This window comes from Corvus kubaryi, unplaced genomic scaffold, assembly GCF_017639235.1.
Source record: "Corvus kubaryi isolate FWS band 111438036 unplaced genomic scaffold, C.kubaryi_AGA036_p1.0 split2-37374, whole genome shotgun sequence".
Classification (NCBI taxonomy): domain Eukaryota; kingdom Metazoa; phylum Chordata; class Aves; order Passeriformes; family Corvidae; genus Corvus; species Corvus kubaryi.
In genome coordinates, this window is record NW_024582082.1 from 3,974,504 (window position 1) to 3,996,924 (window position 22,421).

The 22,421-nt window shown below is 42.2% G+C and overlaps 1 protein-coding gene across 1 annotated transcript in view; it reads left to right on the top strand.

Annotated features, from left to right (window-relative positions):
* The window catches only part of COL23A1 (collagen type XXIII alpha 1 chain), a gene marked incomplete at its 5' end in the record, with an annotated part of 188,572 nt that overhangs the window by 116,035 nt on the left and 50,116 nt on the right, over window positions 1–22,421 (top strand). The window contains one exon of the mRNA XM_042014529.1: window positions 14,644–14,688. Coding sequence (XP_041870463.1) covers window positions 14,644–14,688 — 45 coding nt within the window. The remainder of the gene's footprint in view (window positions 1–14,643; window positions 14,689–22,421) is intronic.

The window sequence follows — 22,421 nt, forward strand, 5'->3', positions numbered from 1 at the left end:
GATGCAGGAACAGCACTGGAGGAGAAGGGACTGCTCCACATGTGTGCACGAAGGTTTTGGGCTGAACTCATCCATTATTCTTGTGTTTATTTCTCATTCCATCAACTTAAGTTGTGTTTCTGGCATTTGTTTGTTTCCTTTGGGCACTTACAGTTATATTAGTGTAAATATTTTCTAGTGATTGTCAAGTGTCCCGTTTACATTAGTTGCTTGCAATTTCCTGCTGTGGCTTAAAATACTTTTTTTTTTTTGTAAAAGCATAAAATTACCCTTCCCATAAGCATCAAACTCTGTTTTTTCAGGCAAAACCCATACCCCTGAAATTTCAAAGGCACCTTTTCATATTTGAAGAACTCAAAAAAGAGGTGGCATCTACACAATTGAGTGAATTCTCCTTCATGGTTGTAAAACCATACAATAAAATCTGAATCAGTCACTACTGCCGAAGTTAAGTGACCATGGGAAATTTATGGTCATACTTGAGTTGTTGTTTATCCTTTTTTTTTTCTACTACCCATTTCCTATTGAAACTCATTTTTGTTGTCGTGTAGGTATCATCTAATAGCAGTGTCTTTAGAACAGGAGCTCTGTATGCCTGTCCTCTGCAAAACTGATAGAAGTCTCCTCGTTGCTGTAACAGTAATAGTACAATAAATGCTCAGAGTGAACTGTGATGAATATCTGTAGTCTGGGACTATATTTTTCTTTTTTTTTCCCCTATTGTAAAGGTACTCTTTCCTAACTACCTTCTACAGTTTCCCATTCAGTTTGTGGACAAGTGAGAGCTGGCTCCTGCCCTGGGCTTCCCTACTTCGGCAAAATTAACTTCTCTTGCAGCAATATGACCAAGGGCTGGATCTTATTTATTTTACTGAAGTAAATTTTTCATGTATTATATATACCAAAGTAAATTGTTCAATATGAGAACAATTAATAAATGATTATGGAAAAGAAATTCAGTATTTGTTCCCCAACAAGATAATTACCTTCTCCAGAGGGAATGGAGTTGACAGTGGTTTCACAGGGAACTGTTGAAACTGTTTGACATGTTTTAAATGGTTTACTAAGCAAAATCAGTTTTAAAAGGAGTGGGGCTTGTCAATCAGTCAGCTTGTGTTGGGCTGTTGATGTCCCCCCTGTCAGTCAGAGCAGTAACAGCTTTCAGAGGTGGCTGAGGAGTTGCTGGAGGGGAGGGGAGAAGCAGCTGTGGTAATTTGGTGGGGGGGGGGGTGGTGGGTGAGGGTGGTTTAAACATTTCAGTTTTATACAAGTGACACATAGTTTCTTGGAGGATCTGATTTATTATTATATGGATTCAGGCAGAGTGTTTGCAAAATTTACTCTGCTTTATGGTACTACAGCAAATGTAAACACACAAGAAAGTGAAGGTGGGAAATAATCTTTGTCAGCAGCAGGAGGGGTATAGAGAGCTGCAAAAAGGAGAGAAGTGGCAGAGTAGTGACTGAGAGTAAGATTTTCTTTTTCATCTCCAAGAGGAAGACTATGGGTCACTTTTGAGGAAAATAGAGATGAAGCAATGCCAGGGCTTAGGGGAGGCCTGTGGCACTCTGGATGGTGCCCAGCACTGGACTGGCCACGGGGAAGGTGCCCAGATGAGTTCCCTGCCTGGGGCCCAGGGTGCAGAGGGGCCATGGGGGCTGACCCCCACAGCAGCCAGGTCCTTCACTTGTTTGAGCTCCAAACACAAGCAAGAAGATAAGAAACAGAAACATCAGCAAGAGAGAGGTTTGACAGCCAAGTTGTGCAGAAGCCAGATGTCATTCTTCAGAGCTTGCTTTCACCTGGGAAACTTGGGTTATTGCACCTCTGCCTCCGGGTGAGGGAACATCTCCCTCCCAGACAAAAGCCTGGTTTAGGACAAGGTTTAGCCATGGTTTCAGTGGTCTTCCTGGTAATGGGTCTGTGCAACCACTCACATCTATGTGGCAGTGGTGTCCAACACAACTCAAAACTCCCATGAGGTGCCTTTGTGGCAGCAGATGCTTCCTGGGGACACAGGAGTTCCCTGCTGGGGACTGGATTTCTTGCTCACCAGTTCAGTAGATGTCATTGCTCTGCATCAGATTAATTTAGGGTCGGTTTTTTGCAGTGGCTGAGGACTATGTGGTGTGAAATACCTGCTCTTGCTGCATGGCAGCATTGCTCCATGGGCTGCTGGTGGGGGTGGGATATGCAGGGGATGCACAGCTGTGGATGGAGCTGACTGGGAGTAGCACTAGCATAATGTGGACAAGTGGTTGCAAAGCAAAATGTACTTTGGGAGTTTACTCTGACTGTGTGGTCTTTCTAATTAGCTGGAAAATCCAAACCCGGAATGGATTCTGAGACTGTTGAACAATCTGGGAGGAGGGAAGGGGAAATGGGAAATGGCATTTTTTTGTTATTCTAAGTTCTTACCTTAGTTCTACAGAACCATATTTAGTTTCTATAAAACCCTGTTGGATCTATAGGTATTTCTACTCTTAGGGTGGGAATTTTTGGAATGTTTTCTGAAGCCTACAATGTGTGGAAACATTGGGATTTGGTTTCAACTTCAGACTGAGCTTCATTGCTTAGTACTTCCTAAATCCCTCAAAGTCCTGGTCTGCAACACAAACAGGCTCTGCATTACTCATCTATGGATGCAGTAAATGCTGAAAGGCTGATTATGAGTATTGATGAATAATCAAATTACACCAGCACAATTCTTGGAGGAATGAGCCAGATGCCCTAGAAAATTTTCATCTATTGGGAGAAAAAACACCATCTGAAGCAGTGGTTTGAAAACACTGTAATCCTCTGACCCTTACCAGCATGATTTCATTTTTTTTCTGCTTTCAGTGTTAGTTTCCATCTGCTACACTTCACTATGTGGTTAACTGCCCTTTCAAAGGCTGCATTTAACTCCACTTCAGAATTCAGTGGCATTATATCTGTATTTGTGCAAGACTGTCAAGGTTTCTTCTTGAAACAGTTTTAGATCCTCAGGTGAAATTACATCCAGGATATCAATAGTGTAAAAGTGTATCCTGGAATCCAGAAAGTAAAATTGAAAGCAGGATTTGACTTACTGTGTTGCATTTAAAATCCAGGTCTGATTTCAGTTAAAATCTTGGAAAGACCCAACAATAGGCATCATGTATTAATCTATGTAAGATGTAGGCCAACCCTGCTGCTTCACTTTGAGGAGAAACCTGCAATTTTTCATCGTCTTTCAAGAACAAGGTAGACTTGGAGGGTTGGCAAAATCTTACCTAGAGCACATGAATAAGAAAATAGTGCTCTGTGGAGAAAAAGGCTGATAAAATGCTTCAATCAAGTCTCAAACTGACATATTTGGGAAGTGAAAGCTTGCTCCTTGATTCTCTTTTGTCCCTTATTGTGCCAAAATGTCATGCTGTCTCTCTCAGGTCCATACAATCTCACCACTGGACTTGTCCTTTACACCAAAAGAAAGTCAGATGCTTCTTGTCTTTCCCTTTCATATTTTTCTGGCTTGTTTTCCTTCTTTCACCATGTTTTGCCCTGTTTTTCCCAAACTTGGACTCTTTAAAATACAAGTGGAAACTGATGGTCTTATCCAAACTTAGTAACATATTGGATGGCTTTGCTTGGAATAATTGCCTCTTTCTTTTCATCTCATCTCAGTGTTTAAAGAGCAACAATACCTCATCTCTGCTAAACCTTTGAACCTTTCCTGGATATTGTTTGGTAAGTTAAACTGGCAATCCAGCATTTGTTTAGCTGATCTCTAAAAAGCACAGATGACACAATTCAAGTATCTGCAGGTAAAAATTTGCACCTTGGGATTGTCAGAAATAATTTAAATTTTCCATTTCATCTTCAAGATGCTTTTCACTATTAAAAAAGAAAAATGCTGTACACCTCCCACACTGCTGCCTTTCTGTCCTATTGATCCTGCTTTTTTTACTTTAAAGTGGGAAATAGGTTTAGCTGCCATGTAAAAAGATTTATAGGCCTGTTGCTTTATAGACAACTGAAACTCTGGAGCTGAAAATGGTCTAAATACCTCTGAAAGATGCATTTGGGTAATTGGTAATGAATTAAGCATCTGGAAGAAGCAGCTGAGCAGTCAGTCACTTCATTACGGCTTTTTGAGCTGTTTGCCAGACTGGTTCGCTCTGATAAACCAGACTGGCCATCAAATAGGATACACTGAGTAGGCAAATGACCTCATTAAGCAAATTACAGAGTTCCTTTTGGTAGTCTGTGGGTTTAATGTGCAGAGCCCCACACTGTACCTGCGTCTCGTAAAGGCATCGGCTGAGGCGCGTGCTTGGAAGCGACTTGTGGTGCAACATACTGGCCCAGAAGACTTTGGTCTAAAATGAACTTGTTACTGAAACATTTCCCAGATGTGTGAGCAATAAATCATCTCCTCTTTGCACTTCAATAGAAACAAGCATTGCCACTGAATTCTGGGCCAGATCAGGCCCGGAATATGGCAGGAAGGGGCCATAACAGAATTTGCCTTTGCAAATTTGTGTGTGTTGGCTCATCCCATTTCACTAATTGCACCTGTTCCCCACCTCGAGCCAACCACCTCCGAGGCATGGCATGTGCCAGAGAAGTGTCAGCAGGCTCTCTGGTATCTTAACTCTGTTTTTATATGTGCTGATACACCTCTTTTTTTTATTCTGATTTTCCTACAGCTGTTTTGTAGTCAGCCTCATTGCTAACCATATCCTTTAGCATCCACACTCCCAGCCCGGAGTGAGCACTCCTTCACCCTGATGCTGCTGTCTGCAGCCTGGTCATGTAGGGCTGGGCATGGCCAAAGGGGAGGTTTCATGTCTCTGTGGCCAGGTATCTTAGGTCAGAGCTGTCTTGCCTTCTGATGGAAGTTGTGATTAAATTCTGGAGTACTTTTGTATTTCATGGGGTTGCCCAGAGGCTTGTGCAGCCTGTACCCAGCCTGAAAGTGCCCTTTGGTTTTATTCTGGTTTTTTTTTTTCTTTTTTTTCTAATCACTTCCTTTGTATTAGCCACCATGCTCCTGCTTGTTAATTGAATTCAGACTTGACATGGATTAGCATTATGGCTGGAAGCCTAATTCTTTAAATTGATACACAAATGCTGTTCTTAAGTTAGTCATTAATTACTTTTATTTATTAGAGCTTTTAAGTGTGGCCATTTAGGCCTCATCTGGCAATTTTAACTGCAACTGCCTCAGTTTATTTCTGCTGGAAGCTGTGCAATGTAGGTCAGGTACAAGGCAGTAAAAGGGATTATATTGTTCTGATCATTCACACTTGCTACAGGAAACACGGTATTCTTTCTGGGGAGTGAATATGGCTGTAGCACATGCTGGTTCTGCCTATAGAATGGAAACTGTATTTTTCATTAGAGTTCATGTATTCCTTTGTTGGAAGGATCTCAGATGGGTGGGAAAGCAAACTGTTTACACACAGTCAATCTGGTGTTTGCCCAAGGTCAGCAGGGAGAGAAGACACTTGTACTTTTAATTATATTTGCAGTTAAAATAAGAGTTTTAGCAAACAGCAAGACCTAAGTACTTCTAAAGAGATACTTTTTTTTTTTCCTCTGCATCTCTTCTGTAAAAATTTTTCATCACTGATTTCATTGCATTATCAGGACTCAAATGAGAAACACTGCTTATGAGCAAATATAGCATCTGAATGTGGGCCAGGAATTTCTTTTACAGTATAAGCTTTTGTGTGAAAGAAAAGCCAAACAGCTGCTCACAACTTACGTCTGAGTAAGTGATCTAATACTATTGCTCTGGTCTCAAATTTGAGGCTAAATTGTTTTTTTGCCAAAGACCTTGTGCCAACTTACCTGGTCCCAATTTGTGAGAACAAAGTATATTGTTTCTGCTGCTCTGGGGCTGGAATCACTTCACTTGCCATTTTTTTCCTTTATAATTTCAGCCCCGACATGGGAAGCTTCCACAAGTTTGAGAGTTGACTTCTCTTCTCCAGGAGGTATCTCAAGTAGGAAGATATCTCCTTGCAAGGCTGGTCTGACATGATGTGTAGGGATATTCTATTACGTTTGAAGACTCTTTCTGGATTTCGATTTACTTTGCTCTTTTTTTTTTTTTTTTCCCTCAGATCTTCTATTCTCAATCTTTTTCTTCTACTTTTGCAGTGTTCTTTATCAGCTGCTCTCCAGGCTTTCCCTGTCTGGAAATACTGAAAAGAGGAGAACTTATCTGGTTATAAAAAAGACAATTTCCCACACCATTAGGCAGAGACTGTATCCCTCAAATATATGGTTATGCACTTGCCCTTTCACAAAAGGGTATAATTTCCAAAGAATTTGAGTTGTGCTCTAAATGTACAGCTAGAGCTTAAGCTCCTGTAAGATTTATTGCAAACATATTAGCTGAAGGGAGAAGAAAAATCCAGAGGCCAAGAAATGTCATGTCCTCTCCCACGATGGCGACACCCTCAGCTGTACCCAGAGAAATCTCAGGGTGACCCCAGCCTTATTCTTCTGTGGCAAAAATGAGATTTACATGCTTGTTCTAAAAATTGCTTATTTTAGTAGAAACCAAAAATGAGGATATTTGAGGCATGTATACATTGTATTTACAAGTTCACATTGTTGTTGAAATTTTTTCTACTTAAAAGAGAGAAGACTTTGTTTTCTCTCTCTTTTTTTTCTTTTTCCTTGGGTCAGGAGCTCTGCTTGCAGATGGTCTGCTTGCTTTTTGCGGCATTTAGGGGACATGGTTTAGGGACTTAGCAGTGCTGAGTTAATAGTTGGATTTAATGTTCTTAGATGTCTTTTCCAACCTAAATTAGTCTGATTCTTAGATTAACTGCTTATTGGATAATTCAGGGCAGAATGAATTCACACATCAATTTAATTTTGAGTGTCTGGGAGGAGGATCACCTGTGTCTAACTTCCATCACTTAACTCTGCTGAAGACTGTGTGGCAGTTTCACTGGATGTTTTATATTGGGTACAATTATTTTGGAACAGACAGCCTTGTTAGTATCTGTAACTTAGAGCTCTTTGTGTGACACTGCTGACATTGTGACAAAATGATGTGATTTTTTTTTAGTTTTGTTTTGTACAGCTTTTGCTTACGTTTTACAAGGCTTCATCTGCATGGAGGGGATTTGGCTGTTTGCATTTTGCTTGGGGTTCTGTTTCACTAAGATGTGCTTTTCCCCTGTCTTTTGAAGCATATGGCATCATGCAACCCTGGTCAAGGGTTAATGCAGATAATGGAAGTAGAAGTAGCTCCAGAATCTGACTTCATATTTGCTTGATAGGCTATTCCTGATCTCTCTTTATAGAGATGATGATGCATGTGGAATAAGGTGTAGAAAACAAGATAGCTCTTACAAACGTGTAGGAAATGCCTTCTGTGTATGCAGGAGATTTGGGGTGGAGAGAGGGTTACACAGGAGAAAAATGTTTCTTTTGAAGGCCACAGGAGGAGGAATTTAACAGGTTTTTTAGAGATGCTGAAATAGTCACATGTAAGTGCAGTGTTGGATGAGCCTGGAAACAGGAAAACTTTGATTTTTATGTTGAATTTAATTTGTAACATAGAAGCAAATTCTCTTGGTGATATTACTGTGATGGTTGTGGGTGTGTTCTTAGGATGTGCTTGGCCCCATCCCTTTATGGTTTGCACATGGCAGCTTGGGCTCCCCTTCATAGGAAACTGGGAAACAATGAGGGTGGAAAATCCTGCCAGAAGGGGCATTATCCACAGACTGTCTGCAAGTGTGAGAATAACATAAATACAAAGGATGTGAGTTTTTGCTTAAAGTCTCCAATGTATACACTTCTCTGTAGTCGCTGGGATCTTCTCTAGGTATCCAAGGAACCGCGTTATTCAGCTGCTCTCGAAGTCTTGACTTCCTCGTGTCTCTTCTTGTTTTTCACATATTGAAAATGACAAAAAGTATTTTATTTTTTTCTCTGTGGGACCTTGGCTCTGGAATGGCTAATTCTGACTGTAGATAAGACGCATTAGCTTTGAGTACTTCCGTGCTCCAAAGATGCAATTCATCAAAACCCAAGTACTTTGTGTCAGATCTGAATGTTTCACAAGAGATTTTGTAATCCAACATGTCAAACTTGTTTAAATGTCAGATTGCAACTGAAAGCTGAAGGAAGAAATAAGTGCTTCGTTATCTCCCTTACCTTACAGAAGTGTCTTGCAGTTCTTAGAAAAAAAGAAAATTGTCTTATTTCTGCAAGAAATACCACCATTATGTCGTGTTGTAGAGGTGCTCCTGAGATGTGCAGCTGTTCCTTGTGTTGGTAAACAGGCTGGTGTTTCATGAGGCAGATTTAGTGATTCAAGTAGAGCAATCTTCATCTGCTGAATAAATCTATTGCTGGTGACCTCTTGATTCTTCCCAGAGGTGACTTTGTGTTAGAAATTATTTGAGCAGGAAAAAGAGGGTGTCCGTTTGCTCATCGCTTGTTCTGGGCGGTGTTGCTTTCAGTTACCTGGTGCTGAAGATAATGTAAGGATCATGAATTTCAGTCAAATGCAATGTGAGTTTGGCATCATTTCTGTTCTCAGCTCTATCACTACTTGGATTTCTAGCTTGTATCCGTAGAAGAAAAATGAGTCTGTGTTCATTTTCCAGATTGATACAGCTATGTCTGACTTGCCTAACCAGTAAGTCTCTGAAGAGATTGTGTCCTGAACTTTTTTTTAAATCTTTCTAAGTGTTTTAAGTGTGTAGGAGCATATGGGGACAATGAACAGAGGTTGTCACTGTTCTCATAAAGAAACATTAAACCAAATATGTGTGCGTGTTTGTGCATAGACACTTTCTGAAAGATGTTCGAAGCTCCCATCTCTGTCCAGGACGTGTACTGGAGCAGCTGTCTCGGTGCAGATGTGGAAAACTGAAATCTGCCATGAAAACTTTTTTACCTTGCATATAGCAGCCCCCACAGCTGCCAAAATATGCATCCTCTTGTTTTAAAAATGTAAAAATGCTGAAAACATCTGCTCCTGCCCTGCACTGCAGCTGTGCCAGTGTATTATCTGGAAACGGCCTGAGTAAGACCAGCCATAACAAGAGAAGAAAAATCCCATGTTTGATGTAAGTGCAATTGTGGCTTTATTCCAGTCACTTCTTAATTTATGTCTCAAATTCAGTTTATCTTCATGCCCAGATGACTAAACAAAAGAGCTGTATGCACTTGACTGTTTGAAGAAACTGTCCCTGGGTGTGGGAAAAAAAGAAAAAATATTATTTAGGGGTGGAGGGTGGGGAATCCAGAGTATGGAGTGAGTGGCACCATCTTGGTTGTTTTAAATGGAGCATAATCAGAGCTTTGGTTTCAGTAAGTGTGCATGTATCATTTCACACTTTGAATGAGCTTGAATTTTATTTTTATTTCTTTTGCAACACATATCCACCCAGGGTAAGAGGGGACTTCTCTGGCTGCAGGTAAAAACACACTTAAGCACACTAAATTTCTCCCTGGTCTTGAAATATTGTGTCATCTCAAGCTGCTACACCTTGTGTGCAGGTTTTATTGGTGCTGCTGAATGTTAGATTTGGGGCTTGGATTTGCTCTGCTGCATCTTGTTGGAACAGTTTAAAACTGCACCCTGTCCCTGCCTGGATAGCCCTCATTTTGGGGGTACCCTGCATTTTAGCTTAGCTCTAGGTAAAGAAGAGTTTGAGGCTGTAAACCTTTAGTGCTGAGGTCCTGAGATGCAGATGTTTTGTTCCCTGAGGTTGAGCGCAGCTCCCCAGTGCATTGTGAGGAAGATGTTTTTGAAGGTATAAGAAGGAAAACAGTTTCTTGCTTCTTTTGTGCCTTGAAAGCAACTGGATCAGGGATGGAACTGCAAGGAGCTCTCCCCAGCTAACAACTAGAGGTTGCTCTCTGGGTGTTTTTTGCTAAGACATAATGTAGCCCAGGATCTCAGAGAGATTTTGGGGCACTTGGGCCAAATTTGAAATGAGTCTAGATATTACTTTTTTGTTTGTTTTATTTGGAAAACTTCTGCAGACTGTAGGTGCTGCATGTTTCCAATCTGCATCTGGTATTTGCTTTGAATCTTTGGGTCTGTTGGAATCCGAAGCCAAAAAGGTTCACGCAAAATGTTGTGACCCAAAACTGTTTAATCTCAGATCTGCGGTCTCGGAGCCACAGCCTGACTTGAATACCTGATGAGTATCAGCTGAGCAAGCATCACAACATCTGACTTCTGCCCATGAACCATAAACCTTTTCCTCAGGGAACAAGAAAGTAAATTGGCCTTTGTGCAGAAACAGCCAGCTAGGCCGGGGCCACAGTTTCCTTGTGCTCTGTACCAGACCCCACGGTGCTCTGCTGCAAAGTTCTCCTTCCTTCTAAGTGAAGCCATATGAAAAAAAAAATCCACTTTTTGAGAGTGGCTGAACCAACCAATTTGTTCAAGTCATTCTTCTGGTTGATTCATTTTTAACTGAAAAAAATGCTGATATATTGAAAGCAACTTGAAAAATGCCAAAAGGGAAGAAGGGGAAACAAGTTAAACCATTTGAAGCTCATAAAAGAAAAAAAAAAAGAATTTAAGTGCAACCACATGAGTGGTGTAAAATTGGTGTAATACTTAATCCCATGTTAGAGCACAATGTGTTAGATATGAGTTCCTCTAGAAAATAAGGCCCTAAAAATGACCTAAATATTTATGATTGAGAGTTCACAACATGATCAGCTCACTGTGTCGTGCTTGCAAGGGAAAAAACCCTCTGGTCTAAAGATCCACTAAGATAGGTCTTCATTTCACTTGGCCAAGGTTTTTACTTGAATGCTGTTCCCAGCTACTTCTTTGGATCAACGTAACAAAAAAAAGAAAGTCCCTGAGAGCCTCAGCAGCACATGGCTTGAAGGAAGAGATGGACCCAGATTTATGGAACATGTCTGTGTAAACGTTCTCAGGGGAAAAGGGTGAACGTAGGAGAAGTTTAAGGGAAGAGCACAAGTTGGTGCCACAAGTTCTTGGGTAAAATGTGCTTTACTGGCATAACATTTAACAAAACATTGGTATTCAGCAAGGTTTTGCTGGACTCTCTTTCTTGCTAACATTTTAAACTCACTTTGTCCTCGACAAACATTGATTTTACCTGATGCCCAACAGTAATTTGCCCGGGCAGAAACATATCCATCCAGCTGAAGGGATGGGAGGCAGCAATGCAGCCTCTCAGCCATGGAACATGGGTCAAGGACTAGATTTGGGTTAATTATACAGGGTAAAAAGACATTAAACACACATAGTGCTTGTTGTCCTGGTGTTGATGGATTATGGTGTTCATCGAGCAGCCCAACTTGCAGTGGGTAAATTAGTTCAAATGAAGGTTATTTACTGTACTGTGGACAAGTACATGGGTTTGGCTTTTGACAATATTTTATGTGAACTATAAAGTGATGCTGATTTTTAATATTTCATTTACTTGCCCACAGTAGATGACATAAGTGGCTGCTACCCAGCAATTGTGAATCTGTTTACTGTGAACTTTTTACCTTGTTTCTGAGGAGCTATTCTTTCATCCATCATCTCTTCCTCATAATATTTTCAAATAGCAATGTATTTCATTCTCTTTCTTTGTCTTAGCATTACTAAATCTATCATCTTACTGGGAAACTTATGGTGTTGTCAGAAATTGAATATTATGCCCTGGATTAAAGCTGTTTAGCTTGAACGTGACAAGTTGTTTAAAAATAGACTGTTAGGCTTTGTATTCATTCTCCTCTCCAAAACTCTCTTTTGTAACAATGTAAATAAAGGACTCCCAGAACTGATACAGTGGGGCTGGCACAGTTAAAAGAAAAGACTCGGCTATTGCCCAATTTACTTTAATGCAACATAAATCTTAACTATATTGAACAAGCATCAGACTGCGAGGTCTTGGGAGATGGAGTCATTAGGTAACAGTTTACAGGGAACATTTATCTTCAAGCAAATTCCCAGGCCTCCTTAATTTCTTTTGTAGTTTCTTAAAGGGGTTGAAAACAAGAAGTGTAGTATGGATTCACTTTATACCCAGTTCATTAAGCAGTATCCAAAGCTGAGCCCCCAGAATAAGCTAGAAATTGCTAAAATAATAATTTCCAATTGTGCAGACCATAGACTTTATCACATCTGCAGAGTCTGAGTCTGCAGATGGCATTAATGACTCCTGGGTTGTTCCTATGTGCTGCCCTCTCCCGTGGGAGCTGGGAGGTCTCTGTCCTGCTCACCCACAGAATTCACACTCGCAACTCTTGCCCAAAGTAAATACTGGGTTTGATATTTTTCCTTTTAATTCCCACCAAAACTTTTTCTCCTCAGAGACATTTCCTAACCCAGCTACTGAATGGTAGCAGGATTCTAAATGTAGTTTCCAAAATGCTACATTTTTTTTTTTTAGCAAATTGCTCTCAGATAAAAGCAGCAGTAAAACAGATGAGAATGGATTTTTAATTTTTTCATCTCTCAATTTTGGTTTATCTTACACTCACCACAAGCAGTATCTCTAAAATATATTTGTCATTCCATATGCTGCACCCACTTTACAAATTTCCTGGAAGACTATAGGGAAAGAATTATAAAATCACAAAATAGTTGGGGTTGGAAGGGACCTTTAAAGGTCATCTAGTCCAATCCCCCTGCAATGAGCAGGGACATCTTCAGTTAGATCAGGTCAGGCAAAGCTCCATCCAATCTGACTTTGAATGTTTCCAGGGATAGGATATCTACCATCTCTCTGGACAACCTGTGTTGGTGTAGGCAAGAGCCAACTTTTCCCACGTGCTGTGAAGTATTAAGAAATCCCTTAAACTTGAAAAAAACCCAACCTAGTATTAAGGTTCCTCTTTATACAGAATCTTTGGTTTCTTGCAGGTTTCTCACATTCTCAGTTGAATGGCTCCAACCTAAGCTTTATGTGGGAGCTCTGTGCATTCACCCTTTGATAGCAACCCTCCTTTAAGCTGCCTAAAAGCATCAATACCAACTCATTACTCACTTGTTTAAGTACTTGGCTTCCCTCTCCTACACCTTCTTAGGACATTTTCTCCTCCCTAAGGAGCACCCTGTGCTTTCTGCCTGCCACCGGCAGAAGAGGTAAAGCAGAGTGGTTACTGAGCAAGCCACTTTAGATTAAACAGATCCAGGAGGAGTCCATGGAAAGGCAGGGAAAGATTAAGCAAGGCTGGTGTTTAAAGCACTCCCTGCACTCCAAGGGAGGCTGAAGGCAGCTGAGGCTCTGCCTGGGGGTAAGACCCCCAAAATTAGCCAAGAGGGTGGTGCACGTAGAGGGGCTTTAATTGCTCAACTCACAGCTGATCTCCAAGGTTGAAAAAGGTGTTTCATCAGAGCTGGGGGTTCCTTTCCAAAACACTTGACTTGGGGATGGAGGGAGTAAACCTTTCTCCTGGCTGTAATGTGCTTTCAAGGAGGCTGCAAATATGTTTGGGGGTTTTTTTGTCTTCTGTGTAGAAACTTGTGAGCAAGTTACTTAGGGAGTAGTGGTAGACATTTCTACCAATCATTTGTGACTACCTGGGGCTTCTGTCTGCAGGTTGCCAATCCCATAGCGAGGGAGCAAGTGGGATTTGGGGGCAGGGGGCCTGCTGGAGCTCTGTGGTGGGCTGGGAGGGGGAGTGCTGGACAGTGTATTCAAACTTCAAAAAGGAGTACTCCAGGCCGTGGCTGAAATTCTGGAGATGCAGTTGCACGTTTGAGCACAGAAATGTTTATGCAACGGGGGAAATTCTGATAGGAGTGCAGAAATATTTAATGATCTTTGTTTATCATCCTTTTCCAGCAGAAAGGAGAGGGAGCAGTGTTGTTTCTCAGATAAAAAGCGAGTTCTTGCTTTTTGTTAGTGTTGCTGTCGCTCAGCAAATACTCCACCCAAGCTGGCTGATCCACTGCAGAAGGCTGCAAAAAGGGGCTTTTTCTTCCAGCCTGGCAATGCACATGTTGTGGGAGAAGTGATGCTTCCAGGTGCCCTGCAGGGAATCCTGGCTGCAGCAGAGAGGCTGCAACACATTGGCATGGAGCAGTATTCTGTATCAGTGTTTATTGTTTGAGTGCCTTTTTTCCTTAATTAAGAGTATTTTGTCATTTTTGGCACTTTATGGATGCCTTAGCCATTGCTGCCCGGTATGGTAAGAATACGAACAAGCTTTAAAACTGGAATTATAAATGTATGACCAGATCCAGGCTGTGTCAGCAGTCTGCACAGAAGAAGCTCTGACTCAGATAATGAGCAGTATAAACCAAGAGGTTTATGTTCCTCACTTTAGTACTTTAAATACTGTGATTTGCAAGCCTGTATCAGCCATTTGCAGCACGCAGGGACTGCGCAGCAATGCTACCCGCTCGACAAAGGCTTTTTCCCAGAATTTTGGAGCATATAAGACCTGGTTCCCTCTACTGTGTAAGCAATACTAATAACTTCAAAACCTACTTCCCAGCTTGCCTAGGAGCCTGATCTTGGTTTTTTCACCAAAATTATGTTGTGGGGAAAAAAACATGGTAATTAAGATGTGCAGCGGACTAATTTATTTGGTATTTGGGAAAGGGAGGAAGACATGAGATGGATCCAAAGGGAAGGACATGTGGTAGATACTCTCCTGAACTCACTGTTCATCTGACATCACTAACCCTGTGCTCTCTGCTTCCCACAGGGCCCCCGGGGAGGCGAGGGAAGCCTGGCCGGCGTGGAGAACCCGGTAAGCATCACCTGTCCCGATGGCACTGGGGGCGCTGGGGGTGTCACTGGGTGGTATGGGAGCCTTTGGGCAATGACACCAGTCACCTCCACCTACCAGGCTGTGGAACAGGGACTTCCTACGTCCTTTGTGGTGGATACTAAGAGTTTTATTAAAAATTTTTTAAAAACCCAAACCAACCCCCAAAACCCTAAAAACCAAAAACAAATTAAAAAAAAAAAAAAAGGAAAAAAAGCAACCAACCAAAACAAAAGACCAAACAAATTCCACTCAAAACACCCACAGCTGTTGCATGTTTTATCCATCCTTCCATTTCTCTTTGCAGTATTCAGCCTCATCACCCTCCAGCACTGACGAGGGACAGTGCATTAGCATGGAAATAGGGAATCCCCCAGCCATGTTAGATGGGAGGTGTGCACTGACTTGTTCTCTGCATGTGGATGTGTCCATACATTGCCTGCCAGCCATAGGGTGCTGGTGTCTGCATTTGGGAGTCTGGGATAACCAAACCTCAGCCACCAGCCTTGAGCAGGTCCCCTGAGCATCACTGTACCCTCAGCCCAGGTGAAACCACAGAGCAACCTTGCTGGGGTTTTCATTTGAGCTGATTGTAACTCTGTGTCTCTGACACTTTGGTGGATCTGGTGAGGTTTGGGGTTTTGTCCCTGACTTTGAAAAGGGAAAGGACTGACCCTGTTTCACCTGGAGGGAAGTGCTGTTTACATTCTGCTGTTGGGTCTGAGTGCTGTTGGAGAAGGGAGAGATGCAGCTGGAGTTGCTCTTTCTGAGGAAAACAGACAGGGGTGTGCCCAGAAAGCCAGGCAGTTTTTGGGATTGCTTCAATGTGCCAGAAAGCAGCACATGAAATTTTACATGTCCCAGCTCTTAGGTTCTTGAACACTGAGAGAATGAATGGGAGTCAGTGGATTTTCATTTAGTGAGGAGGCTGAATTCTGTTCTCTGCTGCCTCTCACTATAGAAAATTCACAACTGGGATTTCAAAATGGGCAGCATAACTTTCTGATCACCAATATTTTTGAACAATATTTCTAACTCTGAGGAAAGGAAATTGAGGGGATTTGTGCTGCACACCAGCAGCAGCACATGAGCTGATGGACAAGGAAGGCAGGCAGGCATTTCCCTTCTCTTCCATTGATGGTATTGCAGAGTGCGTTAGGTGTTTTCTGAGATTTTTTTTTTTCCTGAAGCATCAGGGATTTACTCCTGGGCAAGGGATGGGTGCTGATGGGGTGGTGGTGGATCCCAGCCAGCTTTGTTAATTTGTTTCATTTTCCCAGCAGCTGGGCTGTAGGAAGAGCCATCAGACTGCTTTGATTCTTCTTTTGGTTGTTTTTTAAGTATCAGCTAAGGGCTCCAAGGGGCACAGTGGAATACAGCATTCAACCAAGGGCAGCTGGAGATGTCAGCCAATGGATCTGATTTTATATGCAGGCATTTATGTAAACGCTGTGCAAGACGTGTCTCTGGTCCATACAGAAACCTGGGAGGTAGCACTGAGCTCACACATGCCCTTAAATCTCTTCTCCCTGCTTTATGCAAAACTTTTGAAAAGCATCATTTGCCCTCATGCTGTGACACATCTGCAAATGCACTTGAGCATCCCTCTGATGAAGCAGAAATATGCCAGGGAATCAATGCAGAACCAGCAAGAAAACAAGCATTATAAAAGAAAACAAAAAAAAGAAATCAATTATTGATGATAAAAAAATTTCCAACCTTAGTAACAACTTTTTTTGCATTTCTGCAACTGAGGAGGAAAATAGAGAAGAGTGCAGCAGCCACCCACTGCACACAGCCACACACTCAGCCAGGCTCGAAGGGTGAAATCCAAGGAATGCAGTGCAGAGCCTGTGGGTTGCCCACTGCAGATAGACACCCAGGGAGCAGGCATCCCGCTGTGTATTGCTTTTGGCTGAGCTGCCAGATGTTTGTTTCTCCAGATAACTTGAATATATATTTCTATATTTGTTTGAGAACCTGACCACACATAAACCAGGTCCTTGTTCCTTCGCTACAGCTGATAAATGAGACTAAAACTTTGTTTGTGTAGCATGCTGGTGTCTGTCCCTGGGGACCCTGCCTGATTAGGGCTTCACAGCTTCCAGACAAAGGCTGTTGGAGAGCCAGGAGGCTCAGCCCTGCCAAGGGGGAAGTGTTTTTCTCTGGCATTTGTTGAAATGGTCATGTTGAAAAACCTTTTCAGATTCATACTGAAACTTTCAATGTATATCTCTAAGAAACAAGCAGAGAAACTGTTAAGAGATATTCCTGTCCCTTTTAATCACACCCTCCTGTTGATTTAAACCAAGACTGAATTTTGCTTTTTTCTTCTGCCATGATGGATTCAGATAAAATAAATTAATCCAACAGCTCTGTTTCTCTAAACTAAGAATTCATCATCATGAGAATGCATTGGGACAACTGCTCTCTTCCACAGATATGTGCCTTACCATAAAAGATTAATTTTTAAACTAGTTCTGGAGGGAAAAATTTAACTATTTAGACTGTTTGGAAGAGGGACAAGCCTGGCTGCACATGCTTCAAAAAATATTTGTTATTGCCCCCAGAACCCGCCAAGGGCAGGCACTGGCTCCTGCTGGGTTCCTGCCTCTGGGCTTGGTGGTTTATTTTGCTATAGTGAAGCATAAAGTCAACAAGTTTCCCCCTGAGGAGCCCTGGAGGGCAGAGAGGGCTGTGCTAAACCCCAGCCTTCCTTTGAGGTTCACATCTCTGGTGGCAGCTTGAGCTCCCTGTGGCAGCACGATTGTCCCCACTGTCATCCCTTCCCTGACCTCAGACACAAGGATCAAGTACCTGGGGGAGTGTTTCTGCCACCATCAAACCAGCTGAACAAACCAGGGAGTAATTGAGTCAAATGGCTTTATCCAACCCATTTTATTTACCCTCTTCATCATCTGGTCCCATGGGAATCACTGCTGCAGCAGAGGAGCAGTCCTGGAGCTGGGCACAACCACTGTGAATGAGGCTACTTTTAAAAACCAATTTATCCCACTGTTGCTACCATGAGACCAGGAAATTCACACCAGCAGCCTCCCTGGAGAGGTGTCACTTTGGCTGTTTGGTCTGGTCCAGCATGTCCTGAGCTCCATCCCATCCTGCCAGGACAGACACAAGGGTCTCAGCACCCTTTTTCCTGCAGACGAGCATCAGCAATTTCTTTTCCAGCTGGAAAGCAAGCGCAGCCTCGAAGACCCATGTGCACCTACCCATGGAAGTTGTGTGTAAAAATAAAAACACATTTTAATACCATTTTATGTGGGATAGTCAGTCTTCTCTCACTGTGGGGTGGAAGAAAGGTTTTGCAGCACTTGCTGTCGTGGTTGGTCCTGACAGCCAGCCTGCTCATCTCAGATGCAGTTCTTTTTCCTTGCCGAAGGCAAAATCAGGTTTAATGTCATGTTAGCTTATTTTTTCAATGTGATATGTCCCAGTGAGGAGCAGTTCAATTGTTGGAGTGAGCGTTTGTGAAATAACAAGGATTTCTGCCAGGGACCTGGGAGGTTTTGCTTCCCCTCTTGCTGCCAGCTGGTGCTGTGTGAGTGGGATGGGACACGGATGCACAGCCCTCACAGGGCTTTGTGTTTATTTTTTTTTAACGATTGAGCCATGCTGGGGTGTTCCTGAAGGATGGATGAATAGGATCCAGGATTTGGGAGCTTAGTTGAAGTATTGGTTCAAAGTCTTTGCACAAGTAGATGGTGGGAGATGATGTACTTGTCTCTTGTAATATCATTCTGCTTTCTTCCTCTGAGTTGAAGATTGATCCAAAAACTGATCCGAAGCTCAAAATCTCTCAAGATAAAGCAGGAGACAATCCCCACGAAATGTTCAATTTGGGGAGTCTCTGAGTAAGGCTCTGCTCTCCTCATATGAAGCAAGAGCTGCCTCAGGACACAAACAGCCAAAGCTGATGGCTGGGGTGTTGGGTAGCACCTGTCTGCATCAGCTGTGCACAGCTACAGCCCAGGGGGATAAACGCTGGGGGTTTTAGGCACAAAATTGCCTTTACAGGTGGGCCTGAAAGAGCATTTTTTTGATGAAGTGCTATTTCATTGGAAAATCCTGACTTGGCATAATTTCTGGTAGAAAAAGTTTTGTTTACAAAATGTTTTTATTTCAAAAGCAATTTTTGGGGAAATGTGTCGAAATTGGTGAATTGGGGTAAAAGTCTCCTGCTCACCACCCATGACTTTTTCTTTCCAAATTTATGTTATGCTACAAGTGTTGCCTTAATTTGAACTTCTAACAAAGACTTAATCCAAAGGGATTTCTTGGTTTTTTTGGGTGGGCTGTTTTCTTACAGCTATTCTGTTTGTGCAAATATTCTGATTTGGAACAAGAAAGAATCTAAAGCTTTTTTAAAAGGAAAAAGAAAAAAAAAAGTGATTTCTATCCAGGGAAGGGTTATTTCTCTCCCAGCCTTACATGTACTTAAAACCCCATATTTTACATATCAAGATTTACACTTTCAAACCCATTGGCTGTGTGATTGAGGGGACAAGTGTAAATATACAGTTGTTATTCAGTAAGTGCACATGAGCTGCATGTGAATAAATCACACAGAAAATTGTATTTATCCAGGGATTTCTATTGCTCCCCATATTTCTCACTATGAACTGCCTGTGCCAACCTCATACCCAAGGAGTTCTTTTTCTGCTGAACTTCAGGACAAATCTAATCTGTCCCACATATGCTCTCAGTAATGAGCCTCTGCTAGGAGAGCATATTCACTGCGTGCCCCAGGCATAGATAGGAGTTAGAGGTCACCACACAGGGACAAATACTTTTTCCCAGATTCTGTGACTCCTTATGACTGTAGCAGTTGTCCTTCTCTGTTGTTACCCATGACTCAGTTACTCCCCTTCCAGCATCCTGAATTAATAACTCTGTGTGTATGTATATACATATTGTGTGGGTATAAGTACACATAACTATGTATTAATACAGATTTTTTTGTATTGTAATGTTTTTACATCTTCAGGTGGCCACAGATGCATGGTTGCTACCTTGGGGATGGGCTATTTGCCCTTTAGAGTTGCAGCAAAGTCACCTCTGACTCTTCCTGAGCTGTTGGGAATGTTTGGCTGGTTTTGTTTCCCCTGCCTGGCTCTCTCCTCTCATGGTGGGAGAGCTTGCACAATAAATGATTTGCAGATTTAACAGAAATATCTTATCCCAAAATTTCCAAGCTGAAAAAATACTTGGAAATAAATGACTGTGACCTGTCATTTCCCATATGTTTGTGTACTGCTGGGGATGATGCCACTGTGATCTGCTCGGGCTTTGGATATACAAAACATTAAAGTTGGTCAATCAGGAAATCTGGGTCATTAATTTTTAATGAGTTTTGATTTTCACCTCCTGCTAGCACAGCTGTCCATGTTCTTAAGGAATCTTTTGGTGTTTCCAAATATCTCCATGCCCTTGCACGCTTGAGCACAAGCTGTTCCCTCCTGGTTATAGCAGCATCATCCCTGCTCAGGGTAAATCAATCACAGACCAAAATCTGTGCATTTGCAAGTTATTTTTGTCTTTCTCCTCTTCCTTCTGAAATCAGCCCCTAAGTTAGTTTTCAATACACAAAGGCTGTTTCCAACTTCTATTTGTTGTAAGAAGAATTTGATTATTCCTTTCAGCCTCTCAAACTGATTCTCACTAGTCAAAATGGTTAGCAGCAAATTCTGGCAAATTGCTTTGAAAAGAGCATATCTCTTGCACAATGTGTCCACAATGATGAGATGGCTGGATGAGGGGCAGCCCCTGGGTACAGGATCTGCTTCTTTATTTATTGTTTAATTGCAAAATATTTGACTTTCTTCTATAGGAAACAAGTGCCTTGTGGCTGGGCTGTTAAGAACATGTTCAGCAAACCAGAAAGTGATGCTGTTCTTAGGAGGAGAAAAGATCAGTTCGATAGGTTTCACTTTATGCCTTAATGAAGATTTATTGAGCCTCAATTCGCCAACAGCACAGTGAAAGATTGGTGTAACTCCACTGATGGGGGTGGAGAACATCCCAGGGTGCATATGCAGAACCCCCCTATTCAACTGTGATTCCTGGATTTGGGAGGAGGAAGCACTTTGAAAGAGCACTTGCCTGCACATGTTGGGGAGAAAAAAACAGTAGCTGAGAAAAGGAAAGTAGGCAACAAATTCCAAAGAGATTATAATTGGTACATGATTGAAATCCCATATTAAAATAATTTCCTGCCCACTTCTTTGAGACTTACTCTTGACTTTTCTACAAAAGGGCTTTTGTGGGTAGCTTGGTGTAAGTGAGTTAATAAATCAGGTTTATGAATCTCAGTTAATAAATTGGCATAGAGCCATTGGCTTCTGTATTCAGAAGAAATTAAACCAAGGAGAGCAAGTTAAGCCCCTGTGCTTGTGGCCTGGAGTGAGACGTGGAGGTTGTCCCTGCCCCAGGTGTAGCCAGGCACTCTGTTGTGGCTGTGTGGCACTGACCCCCTTCAGGTGACAGACACAGGTCAGTGGGATGGTTCTTGGTGCATTGCCAGTCATTACTTGCTGCCACTCCTCATTCTTAGGCTTGTTTGGTTTTTTTTAAATTCAGCTTGGTAATGTTTTTAATTTTAAAACAAATTTTAAAATCCTTGAAAAGGCATTGGCTTAAAATATGCTTCTTGAATAATATTGTTGAATAACATAAGATGAATAAAGCTTTTTTTTTTCCCTCCCCCTCCATTTTAAGTTTTCCCACATTTTTTTTTTCTTTCCTAATTGTGCCTGGTTTCTGGTTTTGATCAGGCAAGAATCAGAGCATGAAGAGATCCCAAACAGAGCTATAGGCTGCCTCGTGAACAGGAGTGGAATGTGGATTGCATTGGATTAGGGCTCAGCGTTCACCTCAGTGCAGCACCAGTTTGGGAAAGCAGTAGGAAAACTGCAGAAATTGGTGTGGCTGGTGGGGAACACCCTGCACTGCTGGGGAATATGGGGAAATGTTTCTTTTTCTACTGCTGTTAATGCCAGGTTCAGACTGTGCCGCTGGCAGCCGAAGCCTAAGGCAGGTGTGAGGGGTGTTTCCCTGGAGCTAAGGCACTGTGCATCAGTCCACTGGCTGCCTCTGAACATGAGCGGGGGTGACACAGGGCTGTGGGGTTGTGTGACGTGTTTTGAGGTCAGGGAGAGATGGGAACCATTCAACAGCAACATTTGGGGTCTGTGGAAGCAGTAGCACTGTCCTTGTCAGGACCCTACTACACTGCTCCTCTGGCTTTTGTGAGCTTATCTTCTGTTCCTATATCTGAAGGGTAAATATGGTCCATGGTGAAAATACAGATTTTATTAATAAAAATTTGCACATTTTTCTGGCCATGTCTGTCTCCTTTTTGCTGGCCACAGGTGGTGCCCAAGGCCCTGATGCCCTGCATGTGGGCCCTGCCTTGTGAGGTGCCCAGGGTATTGTGGGAGGAGAGAAAACAATCGTGCTGTGGAAAAGATGGGAAAAGAGTGGTTTTACCCTGTCAGTACTGCTGTGCCAGCAGCACAGGTCAAATGGTCTTGTGACAGGAGGACGTGGATGGTGCTGAGTGTATCTAGAAAGTCATTGCATGGGAATTAGACTGAAAAGTCCCAAATCATTCTGATGTTGGTTCCTGCTATGTGCTGCTTTATCAGATTATATTTCTTCTTTGCAACTGACTCGTTCTTTCTTTGTTTTTCTTTTGT